The sequence below is a fragment of the Amborella trichopoda genome, chromosome 3 (genome assembly GCF_054954075.1).
Source record: "Amborella trichopoda isolate Santa Cruz 75 chromosome 3, AtrichopodaSantaCruz75HAP2 v2.0, whole genome shotgun sequence".
Taxonomy (NCBI): domain Eukaryota; kingdom Viridiplantae; phylum Streptophyta; class Magnoliopsida; order Amborellales; family Amborellaceae; genus Amborella; species Amborella trichopoda.
The window spans coordinates 16424920-16442491 of record NC_142338.1 but is presented as its reverse complement, the minus strand read 5'-3'; the positions used below and the strand labels follow the sequence as shown (position 1 = coordinate 16442491).

Genomic DNA, 17572 nt, shown 5'->3' with positions numbered 1-17572 from the left:
GTGTAGACCCCAAACGGAGTTGACCTAACCCTATAATATTTAAGCTAGATCTGGACTAAGACCCAGGCCAAACCTGGGCCGGGTCACGGTCAAGTGGACCCAGACCCAACCCATTGGATCCAGAATGTAGGTCGAGACCCCGACCTCGACCCGGACCCAACCCGACCCTATAAGATCTAAGCTGGACCTGGACTCGGACTAGACTCGACCCGGGTCGGGTCAAGTTCATGTGGATCCAAACCTGACCTGTCGAGTTCAAATTCTGGGTCCAGATCTGAACCCGCTCTGGTCACCCCCTTGGGTCCATGGGTCAACTCCACTCAATTCCCACCCCTACGAGCGGCTTAGTTGAGATATGAAATGAATTTGAGCATAGTTTGACCAGCTCAGAATTGAGTGTGATAGTTGTTTGGGGGTATTATGTCTCAATAAAATTAATTACTAAGTAAAACTTCTCAGGAAATAGTATTTTAATTAAAAGGCCGCTATTAGCAAAGTGTATTGACATTAATAAAAAGCAGTCCCAAAATGACTTCAACATCGGCTTATCCGCTCAAAATGATGATAGAAGGCTTCTGACCAAAATGAGGAGCATTTGACTAGCACACCCTTAGATCGATGATCAGATGGCATAGAATACACTATGGTCAAACTTGGTCAAATCTCTCTGAGAACCCCATTCCAGCATTCTAAATTTTAACATGAGTGCCATAACACCATCCCCCAAATTTCAGCTGAAATCGAGCTCGAATGATAAAGATATGGATCTGGTAAGTCAGGAACCCATATGTGATGCCCTAAAATGGCTCTACATTTCCAAGCAACCCATTGGAAGTTGTATGCTAATGGTCCAATATTTTGCCAGATTGTAGGAACCATGGCAAAAAGCTCAAATCTCATTGAGGCCGATCAGATTTCGAGTCACCAAGATATGGTTCTAACAAGTCTAAAATTTCAAGGACCGACTCATTTTACAAAAGGGCCCCACCAAATATAGGCCCAAATGCCTTGCAATTCTTTTGGAAGGAAAGATTTGTTATGAAAGGGCTAAGCGTCAAATTTGTGGGCTCAATTCGAGGGAAAATGAAGATTGTTTCAAAAAGGAGTCCACTTAGCGCCTAAGCGATCGCTTAGGCAGCCTAAACGGGCCTGGGCACATCGGCCCCCCAACAACGTGGGTTGTTCCTGGGCATCCTCCTGGGGACCCTAGGACCCCTCCTAGGCATGGTACGAGGCGGGTGCCTAGGGTACCTGGGTGGGCACAGCCCGACTAGGTGCAAAAATTTCCATCGAGTGGGGTGTTTTTGTTTGGATGATGAAAAATGCATGAATCAAAATCTAGACCTAAACATGATTATTAGACACCCCTTACCCCATTTTGAACATCTTGGGCAGCCGCTTAGGCGCTGGGCGCCCTAGACCCCCCCAGCCACCTAGGTGCTGCCTGATGTTTTTTTGAAGATTGCAAATGAAGGAGACATAGCCATTACAGCTGTGTAAAACTTAGTGAGGGCCCCACTATGCAGCTTACTTTACAAAGCATCCTAGAGAAATCAATTGCCAAAATAGATAGAAATTTTATCGGAAGAAAATGCCAAAAAGAAAAGCATATCCTCCAAATTTCAGCCTGACCTAGTGTCCAGAAGTATATGTTCCTGAGCTTGCATGGTCGGATCCCAAATGGACAAATGGACTGTCAATCTTTTTCTGAAAAAGACCATAGCGAGTCATATAGTCCATCAGGCTATGGGAGTTGCAGCAGCCACGAGAATTTTTGGGCAAGTTCACAAAGCAATACCTCTCAGTTGCAATAACCAAATGGGCTCGAATTTTAGTATGTCGTTCCTTGTTACATGGGCTCTCAAAAGATATACATATTAAGGGGGTTCCTTGACTAAATCATTGGCTAATTTGAGGGAAAAAGAAGGGGGATTGAAGTCAATTGAAAAAGCTGCAGCTTCTATGATCTCCGATCATTCCTGGATCAATATCTCATGATCTGAAAGGTATTTTGGACTGAAATTTGGTGGGGAGGTTCCTCACTCAGTACTGCTCTTATCAATGTTCATAAATTTGAAGATAAATGTTGAATTGAGGGAGAAATTCTAGATGGAAGTTGCTTGAAGATTTTGGCACTACAGTTTCCAAAAATGGAAAGAAATGAAGTGGCCATAACTCGATTGAGGGATGATCTCTTGAACCGAAAATCACTCCAAACAATGATCTCAAGGCCATTTATAGGAATTTGGTGGCTGATCGTCTAAGGGAAGTCAAATAATGGTACATTTAAGAGCCATGGAAGAGGCATGGAAAATTTTTGCCAAAAATGGGAAGTCAACATTAAAATGGGGCATAATTCACCAAATTCAGCACCATTTTCGCTCAAATTTGTCGTAAAATGATCATGACAGGAACTTTGGCGATTTCACAGAAGAAATTTGGACCAAAATAGTGGAGAAACGGTCTAATTTGATGGGTTTTGGTTGTGGATGAAGAAGGAAGCATTCCCAAGGGCAAATCTTCAAAAATTCGAAATTTTGGGTATCCTTTTTTGTCATTTTCAGTGTAGCTCGAATTTTATTTTAGTAATCCACCCTTGTTTAACCCCATTTTTAATTTTCCACCTACCCAATTATTGATTTTTCATCCATGTTTACCCACTACCATATACACTCACTTAAGCCTCATTTTGAAGGGTAGGACAATTGAGATTAAGAGCCAACCCTAGAGAGAAAGTATACTCAATTTCTCCAAATTACCCCTATGCCTCTCCTATACTACTCAATTTACCTTTACTTCTTTCCAAAATCCCCAAAATACCCCATAAGCCCCAAAAGAACCTAAAATGTCCCAAGAACTCACTCTCAGCCCTAACCCCTAGAAAACCTAAAATCCAAGAAGGCCCAATTCCCAAAAGTACCCAAAGCTTCCAAACATCCCAAACTTTGGACCTTTTCACTTCTTGCCCCTAGCCACAGAGTGGGTAAGGGTCAGTCAGGTCTTGAGCATACTCTGATTGCTCTGGGAAGCGAGGTTCTTCAGCTGGCTTGAGGGTTACCCTCACCAGGTCTGATACTGTCTCCCATCCATGGTATTTTATAAATTAGATGTCTAGCGAATGTCCCCACCTTGTACGTGCTTTCTTTTAAGCAATAAAAGATTGTCACTTTAACTATGTGCCTTTGGTTACTGGTTTTAATCGGGCTATTGATTCAATCCAACGTGCACATACAAACACCTTTTAAAAGCGACACACTAGTCTGATCGTAAGTTTTTCTGTGTGTTTTGGTTGGGTCGTTGTTGCTTTCAATTATAATGTGGAATACTTGGAATGCTATTTATTTATATACATGAGAATAAACATGCATTGAAAAGTCGCTTTCCACTCTTAGGATGTCATATTTTTTCATAGCACGTAGATTACGTACAATTGTTCTTTTAAGGATAGGTTGGTCCTGTGATTATTCGTCAATATTGTCTTACCCTATATTAACTTCATGGTCATTGGATTATGAAGAGCATCTAGGCTATGGAAAATGGCAGTCATGAATCATGTGGAGTGGTGTTGAGAATTTTGATAGAGGTTCAAATAAGGAAACCAATACTGTGTGATTATATAACTAGAAAATCTTTATGCAATCAATTGACCAAGATTATAGCTGGGAAAATATCGTGTTGACCATTACAACCATGATATTGTCATTCATTGCCATGCAATCAATGGGTTTGACTGTGATGAAGGTGAGTGGTCTTCATGATATATCAACGAATTGAATCATCCTTACTCTCTCACCCTCTATCATTGTTAGTAACGGTTGATAAACTTATCTTCATATGGTTACGATGGCTGTATGGATCATGTTACAAAGAAGATAGCTCAAGGAAACCACTTGGGATGGGGGAGAGAGAGAGAGAGAGAGTTTATTAATAGAGCAAATTATCTTAACCAATCCCCGAGAAAACTAAGAAACAACTAAGCTACCATCAAGAATTTAGCTTGAAATAAAAATACTTGCTGAAGTTACAAAATTAATGTGAGACAAGTTTCAAGAGGCTTGCAAGTATTCAATGTAGATGTATACAAATTTGCGCAGTTGCACATCTTTTAATAAATTCAAGCATTGCTTTCCCTAAATTCAACCATATTCGAATATTTTTTTTCTTAACTTCAGTGAGATTTTTGAACTAGGTTATGTTTTCAAATACAATTCGTTTCATCGTTAATTACTTGTATATTCCAGAGGATGCACCATATTAAAATTCTCCTTTTCTTCTCATTTTTTATTATTAAATTATTTTCTTTCTACTCTTAAAAAAGAGCATACTAAATCTTAAGAGGCAGCTTAATCATTATATGTACAATCTTTGTAAGCTCTAGCTAGAATCATGTATGCAAAAAATTAACATGTATATATTTTATTATATACCATGGTGCATGTTGTTTGCATATGAGATATAGTTTGATTGATGAGACGAGACTTGAAACAACGTCAACACAAAGTTAGAACTTTGGAGGGATGCTCTAGAATCCAAAGGTTTTAAAATTAGCCGGACTAAAATAGAGTATATGGAATGCAAGTTTAGTAATAATAGGAGTAGAGACGAGGAAGTAGTTAAGATTGACGGATAGGAAGTACATGAAAGACCGCACTTTCGATATTTTGGATCTATAATCCAGGAAAATAGAGAGTTGAGGAAGTTGTCACACACAGAATTAGAGTTGGGTGGGCGAACTAGTGATGTGCAATTGGAATTTTGTGTTTGCCGCATACCAACAAAACTGGAAGGCATGTTCTATAGGACAGCTGTAAGCCAACTTTGCTCTATGGTGCGGAATGTTGGGCAAACAAAAATATTATACCCATAGAGTGTATGTAGCGGAGATGAGGATGTTGAGATAGATAAGTGGCCAGACAAGAAGGGATAGAATCCGAAATGAATTCATTTGGAAAAATTTAAGTGTGGTACCAATAGGCGATAAGATGAGAGAGAGAGTAGACTTAAAGGCGGCATGCCTTGATTTCAAGGGACATGGTACTCGCATGTGCGACATGTGCGAATAACTGGATAGCCATGAGGCGGCAATAGTCCTGCATTCTGTGCACGACTATACCCCCTTTGATTGCGAGACGACAATAGCTGCTTAGGGGCGAGACAACGATAGTCCTATCCTCTGCGCACGACGATACCATCTCAGCAGGCAGACGACGATAGTCCTGCCCTTGGCTGCGAGATGGCGATAGTCTTGCCAATATTATGCCTTTAGTGATCAGTAGGCGATACGCCCCTATGAGAGCAATTTTTTCGCGGCCTCTTAGCGTCCTTTGACAGCGAAGCTTTTGATCTAATGGCCCAGCCTTCAGGTGCTATTCTAGACATGAAGAACCTCCCGCGAGTAGGGGAGCTTGGCACCAATGAATTCACCGGTGAAAGTTTGGTGAGAGGTGAGCCAATCTGACTCACTGAAAGCTTATGTGAACCGAGGTGGCCTTTAAGCGCCACCTTTGTTAGTGACCTTGTCCGGTTGGTGATGAGGGAAGATAATGACGGCAATGTGAGTGTAGAGGAAGGGGTAGAAACCCCAAGCATGAAATGGTCTTCTGCTAACCTGAGGGTGCAAGGGGGGCACTAATAGTTGAAGGGTTATTCCTCATGAACCATAAGAGTGCTTATCCGGTACAGGGACATCCTGAAGCATGCTTCCCTGCTGGCCGCCATTCAGTGCTCGGTGGGCTATTATGACTGTTGCTCAAACACGGGCAAGGTGCTTTTGGAGACCTGGAGCCATGTTAGCAACACATGGCTGCTTGGTCATGGGGAAGCAGGGATATCTGTGCTAGATCTGTATTTCATTGGTGGGCTGCCGCTCATTGGTAGTATGTATGACGTGTTTGTGCCTTCGAACTCGATCATTTTTGGAGGGGAGAAAGTCGGGAAAGAAGCTCCACCGGCTGGGCTTCAGGAGCTATTTGGAATTTACCTGCTGCTCTGGTCTGAGAACAAGAGGGGATTCGTCTCCTTTACCAAGTGGGTGGCCTTTTTCTATGGGGATTGTGATGATGAAGCCGGTCCATCGCCGAGGAAAGGGGAGAAGGAGGCCACCGATTTTTCAGCTACGAAAGGAGAATGAGCACATCTTCTTGGCCGCTTATCTGATGCTTTTCTTGTGCAAGTTTGCTCTCCCCGACAGAGCAGACATTATCCGTCCCGGTACTTTCTATGTGGCCTATGACATGGTGAGGGGGCAAAAATATGCACTTGCACAGCTGGTCCTTTGCAATATTTACTACGGCCTAGGTGCCATGTCTCGGGGAAAGATCTATCAAGGCGATGAAGGAGGGAACGACATAGTGGATGGCGAAGCCTTCCCTGGGGATTTCAAGACACCTTTCCCTGTTCACTATGTATATGGCTGGCTTGGGGCTTATTTCCGGGGCACCTACCTCTGAATCAGAGAATTGGAGGAAACGATGTGCCTGTTCCTGCTGAGGATTGCTGGGCAGAACGCAATCTTTCATGCTCCCGACCACACGCATAGTTTGTATTATAATGACCACCTCCACATGAGGAGGCCCGCCTTTATGGTAGGGAATCTCACAAACCGTGCCTTTGTTGATGAGTTAGCAAGAGCCTGGACGGTGCTTCTACTACTCATAAGGAGCTCATGTATATGCTGAGTGTCAAGGGTGGGGTTCTCCCTTACCGTACTGTTCATAGTGCGAAAACTCAAGGGATATTTCCCTCATAGGTTTGCTCGACAGCATGGGCTCGATCAAGGCTGCTTGTTCTCCGTATTCTTTGAGAAGCGGCATAGCAAGGCAGCCCACTGAAAGGACCAGTTGGGACCCCATCGGGAAACTTGGCTCTCAAGGCACATTCGCACCGCTTGGGCCACATGTTTGGAATTCACAGAGGTTAATAAGTATGTGCTACTGTGTTTTGACAGAAGAGTGCGAGCGACTGAAGCCCAGGAGCTCTGGTGGCGAATCACTAGTAAGGGTTAATGGGATGTCGGTCACCCCTGGAAAGGGAAGAGTTCTTGCTGGAGCAAGGAGACAAGGTAGAGGAAGGTGGCAAGGACTCCTCCGCTGGGGGAGGTATTCACCTTGGGCTTTCCTTGGGACTGGTGGACCCTTGGGCGGCCTCGCCAGATTGTCATGGACGGGTCTCTGTCTTGGTTTCTTGACATGGAGAAGAAAATGGAGAGAATTTTTTACAATCTCTCTGATATTTTCAAATGAAAAGAGGGCTGCAAGGTCCCGGGGTATGAAGGGCGCCCGGTCCAAGATCTGAATGAGTTGATAGGGAGCGGCTCTCAGGCACCTCGAAGGTTGCTGCGCCTGAGCAAGCGAGAGGAAAGAAGAGAAAGTAGGCCACCCCAGCGGCTCCTCGCACTTCTGCTAAGAAGGTACCCAAGGCTTCGACACGCAGAGGGTGTAAGATCCCAGTGGTCCACGAGCCAAAAGATGGCTCCTCACCCTCGGCTTCTTCAGAGGGTTGTGTTTCTCCTGTTATTTCTGCATCACTCTTTGCTCTTGAGGATTCCCCTTCCCATTCACTTGAACTTTCTTCTGGCCCTTCAGAGGCTTAGGCCAATGCCTCAGATCCCACTGCCTCGATCGAAATTGCTTCGGACCAAGAAGTGGCTGAAGGAGAGGGCCCAGTCTCGATGGAGGTGAACGAGGCTGATGAGGCTGGCCTTGATGAGGCGGCTAAGGGGGAGAGGGCCACTGGAGCTCTGGAGGTTGCTCTGCCTATCGAGGAAAGGGAAGATCCAGTAGATCTTGTAGTCATAGAAGAGGGTGGAGCCCCAAGGACTGAAGGGGGGCCACCCGAGCAGCAAGAAGTTGCTCCCCCAGGTGATGTAGCTGTAGGGAATGCAGAGGCAGGACATCCTTAAGGGTCAGACTTTGAGGGCCCAGAGACGGCATCGCTGACTGTAGAGGAGGCAGGCCCTGTGGGAGAGCCTGTAGTTGAAGTGGTCGCCATGGAAGACAAGGGCGAAGAAGGTGAGGGAGAAGGTGTCGAACCTATCGAGGTGGAGATGGCAGTACAAAAAGAGAGGGAGAAGGGAGAAGGGACTGGTCTTGAAGGGGAGGCTACCGTGGTGCAGCCTGACACTGAAGTAGTAGCTCCAGTCGAGGAGGTCAGCTTTGCCCCGGCTAAGGCTGCGGAGGTTATAGAGGGGGAAGCTACAGCACCTGAGCACGAAAGGGTTGAGCTCAAAGTGGTCATGGCAGGGGATCTGAGTGAGAGAGTTGTTCCTAAGGTACCAGGGCAGCTTGAGGTTGTCCTTGAATCTGGGGAGCTTGAGGCCTTGGCTGCAATTGGGGGTCCTCCCGCTGTGGTAGCTCTTATTGTATTGCCCAGGCCCACTTTCAGTGGGCTGTCAGGCGTCATTTTTAAGGTGCTTCGAATGGGCCTCCAGAAGCGGAAGGAGCTTTCCCTTGAAGAGCTTGGAACATCGATCCTACAATTGAGGGGGATCGCCTTAGGGAATGCGGCCGAAGTCCTTCCTTACTTTGACAGTGTTGCCAATGAGCTGGAGGGATGGAGGGCAACGGCCTTGCGCAAAGAAGCAACTGCACAGCGGCTGGAGAGCTTGCGGCTACCCCCTTTCGAGTCTTCACTTTTACGCTACCGCGAACTGGCAAACACTCAATCACAGCAAATGGATGTTGCATTCTCCTAGAGATCGAACCTTGCTGAGGAGGCCGTCACCCGCCACCGCAAAGTGATGGCTCTGAGGGCAAAGTTATTAGAGCTGACGCAGAACTTGACAAGCTGGAGACGGAGATTGCAGCTTGGGAAGCGAAGGACAAGGTGCTTGTTGATAATAGTTTGGCCCTCGAGTATTCTCTGGGAGAAGTGACCACCTTGATGAAGCATGAGGCGACATCGAGTGAGCGAAGGTATCGGCTCTAACATGCAGGGGGAAGATCATTGAAGCAATTGATTAATTCTGACGATGCCTTCTTTCTCTTTTCCTTTTCATTTCTTCTTTTTGTGAAGAAAGGAGCTTGTAATGCCCACTTGATTTATGAATGGAACAACTCATTTCTTTTTCTGCGTGCAACATGTCTTTTGCTCTTCTTTCTTTTCCTATTTTACTGCTTTTGCCCCTTGTTAGTGTGAGACGAAAAAGAATATCCCACTCCTTACATTGCCTTATGACAACTTGCTGTTGCCTCAATGACCTCAAATGGGGGAGCAGTTGCTTCCTCACCCTTAGCATTTGATTCGACAGGGGCTCATAATTTATGGTTCTCATGATTTGATGAGCCTATTTGTTCTAGATACTCTAATCTGGGGGAGCCTTGGCTTCGATTTGAGGTGCACTGCTCTTGAGCTTGTCTTAGGTTTGAGTCTCAGGGACGAACCCCTTTAAGTGTTTTGAAGCAACACGCATAACCTCCAACAAATTTTGGAGGCTACGAACCTCACTTCTCAATTCTGCCATGGTGTCTTGTTCTCGAGAGCCAGAGGGCTGACTCTTGTCCACCTGTGCCTCTTCGGAAGCCTTTGAGAGGTGTAAGAGCCTCTCATGGTTGCTAGTGATCCCCTTGTTCAAGGAGGATGAAATTTGGAGTACCTTCCTTAGAGGTTGGTGTGCCAATTCTGCTTGTAAAAGAGCGATGGGGACGTGCAGGACCTTTTGTTGGTCCGACGTATAGGTGACCGTCGGTGCTGGAAGGTCTACCTCTAGGGCTTCCTCAGTCTCAAGAGTTGCTTCTAGCTTGCCATTTTGTTCTAGCGAATTAGAAGTAGAGGGGGAAGCTTCTTCTTTGGGGGATGACAACATGACCTCAGAGAGGTGGCAAGGTATACTTGGGTATATAAGAGTTAAAGGGAGGATCTTGCCTTCTCTTTCCTCTTCCTTGAACATGTCCGTGATCATTCACCCCAGATCTTCAACATCATCGTGAGACAAGGGTCCTATCTCTCTCACAAGCTTCCAATCATCATCCTTTGACTTTTCTGATGTTGGAAGGTTTGTGAAATAGTACTTAGCATCAGCATAGTGAGTCTCGGCTACAGGGAACGGTCTCTTGTTAGCATAGAACGTATGCTGTCCCCCATCTCGGCTCTACTTCAAGTATTGGTGAAGCGTGGAAGGAACCATCCCTTGATCATGAAGCCAAGGGCGGTCGAGGAGACATTGTAAGATGTATCGGTGTCGATTACATGGAACTGAGCGTAATCATTGAGGGATCTTGAGGTGAAGACGAACTGTCCCAGCCGGCTTTTCTCTTGATTGGGTGAATCCTTGCACGGTGATGTGGGTAGGAGTGAGGTCATCAGACCCTAATCCCAATCGGGTGAGGATCCTTCTTGGGATTAGGTTGACTGTCGATCCTCCATCCAGCGTGATCCGGTTGATAGGGCAGGCGGTGTAGTTCATTCACAAATAGGGGGCGATTGTGAAATTTGCCTTCTAACAGAAGCTCATCTTCAAAAAAGGAGATTGCTAAGCACCCACTTAGGATGGCTCAACCTCGATAGGCTCCACTTCAGTCTCGTACACCTCTGGGTTGGAAAGAGCTTGCACAAGGGCCATACAATAGTCTCTAGACAGTAGAAGGGCATCATAAATACTTAAGAGTGGTCAGGTTCCTCGATCTCGCCTCCCCGGATCTAGGTGATCAAGTGACAATGTCTCTAGTTTGGAAAACTCGGGACTTGAGATCGCTCTCTTGGGAACCTTGTTTAAGATCAAGGGCAGGTATCCAACTAGTGAGAGAGGAATTTTGGATGTGAGGTGGGGAACAACCTCACCTGGGTTCGTGACTTACTCAGGTTGACTCGCATGGGCACCCTCTTAGACCATGATGGAAAGCCTCCCAGCTGCTTTAACTGGATCGGAATTGCCTCCCTTGACCTGTAATCTCCTTGGTTTTTTGTACAACACTACTATGGTTAATTTGCAAGACAAGTAGGTCGAAGGGCCCACCCTTGTCTTAGGGCAACGCACATTCATGTGGCTAGGAATGTGAGGGGTTAGAGCGATGAAGTAGAAGGTTCGAACAAAGGTCAAAGAGAGAAGAAAACTTGATAAAGGGATGAGACTAGCTTGATAAGCTGACAGTGACAGACTCGAAGTGGTAGAAAGACAGATATGGTACTCAGGACCAGCACGATGACAATACTACTCAAAACCGAGGCCGATATGGCGGTGCTAGGCTACGTCAACCCTCAATCAAGTGAGAATAGGAGAGAATAAAGAGAAGGCACGAGCCGATGGAGAGATATGGTCCCAATGGCACTAGGCGTTGCCACCTACGACCGTGGAGTAGCAGTGTCACGGCCTTAGGACGGTGCTAGACACTACTGCTCACGGCTTGAGGAGTAGGGGACTATGGACGGCGTTAGGCATTGCCATTGGCAAACAAGAAGGCAGTGCGGCCCTGCGCGGTTGGCGATAGCCTCTCATGGGGCGCACGACGATAGCCATTTACAAAACACGCGACGATAGTCCTCATGAGGCGCACGACAATAGAGGTGGGATGCAGGAGGAACGACGATGAGCACCGAATGCACAAAGGAGGCTCACAGATGGCGATAGGCACCGCGTACGCAAAGGAAGCTCGTAGACGGCGATAGGCACTGCGCATGCAAAGGAAGCTCGCGGACGACGATAGATGTTGTCGAGACCTCTCGTAGGTGGCAATAGGCATCGCAATCTTCGATAGGTGCGCAACAAGGGAAGACCCTTACGGGCGACAATGAGTTTCGCCGTCTACACTCTTCACTGAGGCGTCGAGGATACGTCTGCGGACGACGATGAGCGACGCCATCTGCAAGCCTCGTTGGGAAATAGAGATGGATGAACAAAAGGAGAAAGAGGCTCGCGCATGACACTATCATCGCCATGCGGGACCTGTGGGACCACAGAAGAGGCATGCATAGCACTGCCACTACCGTGCATGGCCTCTGAGGGGAGCTCAGATAGAGAAGAGGAAGGAGAGGAAGAGAGAGAAGAAGTAAAGAAAAAAGAAAGAAGATTTACCTTGAGCCTAGGGGTGCTAGTCCAAAAGTTTCTCTCACTTTACTCTCTCTCCAAATTTGACCCAACAATGAGAAGAAAGAGAAACTTTATTCAATAAAAACTCTCTTTTGCAAAGGGTTGAGTCCTCTTTCACGTACAATGATGATACGTGTATATATAGACTTTGCTGCAAACATGGGTGGATGATCAAAAGTAACACTAATTGCTGGAAATTAAGATTAAATTGAATTAAAATAAATTAAGAATAGGGTGCAAAATGACATATTTGCCCCTTCCTAACAATTTGTGAAATTTCAGAGCAATCCTTGTGTTGCCCTAGTACTTGCATGATCTTGCATGGATGATTCGGGGTCGTTCTGATACCCGTTTGATTGAAAGATGATTGTTTTCTTGTAGGGCTCGGCATGCTGATCGATTTGATACCATCTTTGAGCCATGGATCGTGTTTTTAGGGCACGATCATGTGTCTTGAAATTTGGTTGAATCTTGAAACTTTGGATCGATAATGTGCTCGGTCCTTGATATTTTTTTGTGATTTCTTCACTGGATCACATTGAGCATGCCGTCACGACTGTGAGGCAAAAGACGCAGCTAGATTTCGTGCCCAAACGAAGGTTTTGCATCTTTGGAGTTTTGGCCGGAATTTGGAATTTCGACGACGAGATTTGCAGTCACTTCGTCGGCTTCGTGTGCGGAATCCGATCGTTCATCATGTATGTGGTTTGGGTCAGAGATAGCCCGAGACCTTACGCACTCTATGAAATTTGTCTCGCATTGATCAGGCTTGCGAGCAACATGATTTGGCCATTCAAGTGAGGCATGACGCTGTTCAATTTCCTGCACTTTCTTCACGGATTGGAAGGATTGAAAGGGGCAAAGGGTAGGCCCAAAAAGATGTGGTTGGAAGTAGTCCAAAAAGATATGAAGACTTATGGCCTCACTGAGGATATGCCTTTTAATAGAGTAGAATGGCCGAACAAGATTTGTGTAGCCGACCCCAATTAATTGAAAAAAGGCTATGATGATGATGATATTTTATTTATACAATGAATATTAATGTCATATTATTATGTGTTTCAGCACCATATACTTGCTTCAATTAGGATATTGAAATGTTAGAGCATGAAAATCTTACAGGAGTGCACCCAAACGGGACTATGTACAACAGGTTCATTCTTTTCTATTCACATCACAAATACCTCGTAGTCGGATGTAAATTCAGATTGCCAGAGTGCATCATTTCACATTTCACAAAATCCTAAAATCAGGAGTAATTGTGACTTAGCTTAAAATTATCAGTTTCATTGTAGACCTTCCCTGCCAAAGTTTGTCTGAATGCAAATGCATGGAGCAGGCATTTAGAGCATTTTATCAATTTTTTTTCCAACTCTTTGGTAGTTTTCAGCAATTATCTATATGGAACCTACTGTCGTAAGAACATGGACCTCCCAAGTGGAATGAAAACGAAACGTCTTGCCTATCGATTCTTGTAGCTATGACTTTTGTTTGGCTGAAGATTTACTTATTCTTCATTCTTATTCATATGCTATAATGAAGTAATAATTATTAGCTAATAAATAGAGATATTAACTTGTTGCACTCTCTGCTCACAGAAAGTTCATTAAAAACAACTTTAGATGTAAATTTTCATGGATTCCATGGATCTAATTGAATAATATAAATATTTTATGCCACAAGTTTATATGCCCAGCAGGAGTATATATTCTGCCCATCTCTGCCCATTCACTCACTTGGTGAAAACCTAAAAGTATACTCAAAATTTTTGGGATGCAAGATCTTAAACCTAGCAACTAACCACAAAAACTTACTAGAAAAGGTTGTTCTAATGCTTAAAAAACCTCTGATTGATTATCTCGATTATGGATATGGAAAAAACAATAAAGTCCAAGAAAGGGTCTAATCTTATTATGGACTCATTGTAACATACTAGTGTTATATCAAATTCTTTTTTCTCTGATTTCTGTCTTGATTGGTCTGCTGTTATTTTGTCGGAATATTGGGTGATAAAATATATCTTGGAATATTATGCAGGTAATGGAGCCGGCCACGATATAGGAATACTGAATTCATAAGGGGGCAGATCATAGATTCTTGCTGCAATGTTTTTCCTCACAAAAGACCTGTTCCCTTTCCAATAGTTTGAAGTTGTGGATACTGTGGTGAATTTCTTCTTGTTTGCCCTCCTGTATGAACAATTGCAGAATTCCAGGGATAGAGAGACTCCATGCATTAATGTTCAGGAAGGGCCTAAAAACTCTTCTCTGTGTTGGAAAGCCCAGGGCAGTTTCATTTTCTTGCAGAAACCGTGTGCTTCTCCTTTCTTTGAGGCTCTTTTCTCACTCGTCATGGCTCTTCCTCGAAGGAAACCCTCTCATGAAATGGCCCCATTCTCAAATACCCAAAAATCCCAGCAGTTCCAAACCATCGCAACCTACACATGTGCAGACTCACCCCCCAGAAGAGCTTCTATCACTTGATGAGGAGGCGCTACAAACGGATTCTACCATCATCACTAAAATCTTAATGCAATGTTGTTCTGATGAAACCCAAATACAATCCTCCTTAGACGAGCTTCAACTCAAAATCTCCCCCGATCTCATTAACAGAGTCTTCCAGAACTGCATATTCTCCTCCAACTCTGCCTATGCCCTTTTTGTTTGGGCTCAAAAGCAGCCCAACTATTCACACACCACCGCAGTTCTCAACTCCATGGTTAATCTTTTTGGTAGAATGCGAGAATTTGATTCTGCTTGGTTATTGATTGATTCGTTAAAGCCTCTAGTGAATGCTCAGACATTCACCATCCTACTGAGACGCTATGCTCGTGCTGGACTGCCCCAAGCTGCACTGAGAACTCTAGATCTCATACCCCATTTTGGCCTAACCTTGACCCCTGATTCTTTGAATAATATCTTGGATGCCCTTTGCAAGGAAGGGCAGGTTCGAGAGGCTGCGCGCTACTTCGAAGCGAGAAAATCCAAACTGGCGTTGGCCTCCACTTATAACATCCTTCTCCATGGCTGGTTTCGATTGAGAAACCTTCGAAAGGCCGAAAGGCTATGGGAAGATATGCAGGTTCGCAATGTCCCAGCAAGTGTGGTAACTTATGGAACACTAATTGAAGGGTACTGTAGAATGCGTAGGGTTGAGAGGGCACTTGAGTTGCTTGAAGATATGAAGTTTCGAGGGATTGAGCCCAATGTTATAACTTATAACCCGATTGTGGATGCCTTGGGAGAGGCCGGAAGGCATGGAGATGCCATGGCTATGACAGATAGGATCTTCACTCTTGGCTTGACCCCCACCATCTCGACATATAATTCTTTGGTGAAAGGCTTTTCCAAGCATGGGGATATGGTGGGGGCTAGCAAGGTGCTTAAGATGATGATCGGAAGGGGTTGTTTACCGACGCCTACTACCTACAATTATTTCTTCAAGTTCTTCTCTCGAGCAGGAAAGATCGATGAGGGTATGAATCTCTATACGAAATTGATCAAATCAGGGTATTCGCTAGACCGACTGAGCTACCAGCTGCTCATAAAGATGTTATGTGAAAAGGGTAGGCTGGAAATGACTCTGCAAGTTATTGAGGATATGCATTCGAAAGGATATGATTCAGACCTTGCGACTTCCTCTATGCTTGTTCATTTGCTTTGCAATTTGGGTAAATTAGAAGAAGCTTGCGAAGAGTTTGAAGGGATGATTAACAAGGGAATTGTGCCTCAGTATCTGACATTTCAAATGCTAGTGGATGAGGTGAGAAGGTTGGGATTGGTTGAAAGGGCTCGAAGATTAACTGAGATGATGGATTCTGTTCCTCATTCTAAGAAGCTGCCTAATAGTTATAAAGGTGGGGATGTGAAGAAGTCTATATTAGAGAAAGCTCAAGGAATGTGTGATTTGCTAAAGGTGTGCAATGACCCCAGGAAGCTTGTCAAGCGTAAGGGTTCTACGGGAAATGTGGTAGCCGATGCCAATCAGATTATATTGGATATGAGAAACAGAGTTTGTGGGGTTTAACCATCTCTAGTTCAAGTTCTATTTTTTCTTTCAGCCATACCATTCTGTTGAGGTGTATAAGGGAGCGTGTATTGTTTAATAATTCCATGTTCCTTACAAAAATTTTCAAACTCAAATAAAGTATATTCTCCACCTATATCACTTTCAAAATTTTAATCTTCCTAACTAGTTGATTTTTTATCTCCAGCTTACTTTCTTTAAATTTTTCTAAAGCTTCACATTTATGAGAAATCAAATATGTATATGTATATTGTGAATAATCATCAATGAAAGTAGCAAAATATTCGTGTCCTTTAAAGGTTTTAGCATTTAATCTTCCACAAATACGGTGTGGACTGTGTAAAATACTTTCAGCCCTTAAACGCTTTGGGAATGGTTTTTTATGCATCTTTCCTTTTAAACAGTTTTCACATTTAAATTTATCTTTTTCGTCATATCAAGATTGATATGTTCGATTTGAAGGTTTTCCAACACCAAAACAACTATTTTTGGCAAGTTTTGAGGTGATGCTTTACTTATTTTTATAGGACTACCACCCCATCAAACATTTTCATAATTATATTACATCTCCATTTTTAGGGTTAGGAACTTAAAAGAAGCACATATAATGTTAAATAATGAGTTTGGGTATCTGAGCCTGAATTATTAATGGATACTTCAACAAATATGCCACACCTAACTCATTCATTGATATAGCTTGGCAGCATGTGACCAAGTTCACCAAGAATAATATCGTGTATAGGTTTGACATCTTGAAAGTCATTTTCTCTAGCGATGGGACCAAATTCAAGAATAAAAAGGGGGGCAATTTGTGTAAGCATTGCACACAAGTTTACTTCTCCCTATTATCCCCAAGGGAATTAATTGCTTGGTGGAAGCAGGCAAACTGCAAACAAAGCTTTGAAAAAAATCATTATAAAACTTAAAAGGATCTTATTGTTAGGAGAAACTTCATGATATATAATAATTCTCTTTAGTTTAGAAGAGCGAAATTGATATGCCTTTCCTCAAGACCTTCGTCAAAATTCAGATGAAGAGCAAGTGAGAAGACCCAGCATATTGCCAGTACTTTAGTGTTGTTGTTGTTATTATTATTATTATTATTTTGGTACTACCAATGATATAGGAGATGCTTATACCAAAATCAAGCATGCATATCATAACATGATTCATCATCATCACTTGAGCCGTATCTTAATTTGGGGTCGGGTAAATCATTCCTCCCAAATTTGAATTTGTTGATTTAGGCCTCATTAGAATGGACCATGTACGGTCACCATAGGGCATCATGGCAACACAAGTCAATAAAAGAATCACCCAAGATTGGAAGTTTTGACCTCGTCATTGTCATGTATCTAAGTTTTACAAGTTCTACTTGTAAGAAAAAAGAAAACTACACAGTAAAAGTAAAGTATACAAAGAGACTATATTTTTAGTACAAGGATGTCATAATCATTGTTGTATGTCAAACTTCAAAATGGATGGTAGTGAGTGTATCATTGATTAGACCCAAAGTTTAATTTT

The 17572-nt window shown here is 43.7% G+C and overlaps 1 protein-coding gene across 7 annotated transcripts in view; it reads left to right on the top strand.

The window, feature by feature from the left end:
* The window catches only part of LOC18430450 (uncharacterized), a 37847-nt gene extending 21663 nt beyond the window's left edge, over positions 1-16184 (top strand). For all 7 annotated transcript variants that reach the window (XM_011623694.3, XM_020665064.2, XM_020665061.2 and 4 more), the window contains one exon: positions 14060-16184. In XM_011623694.3, coding sequence (XP_011621996.1) covers positions 14216-16048 — 1833 coding nt within the window. In that variant the 5' untranslated portion in view covers positions 14060-14215 and the 3' untranslated portion in view covers positions 16049-16184. The remainder of the gene's footprint in view (positions 1-14059) is intronic.
* The last annotated feature ends 1388 nt before the right edge of the window (positions 16185-17572 follow it).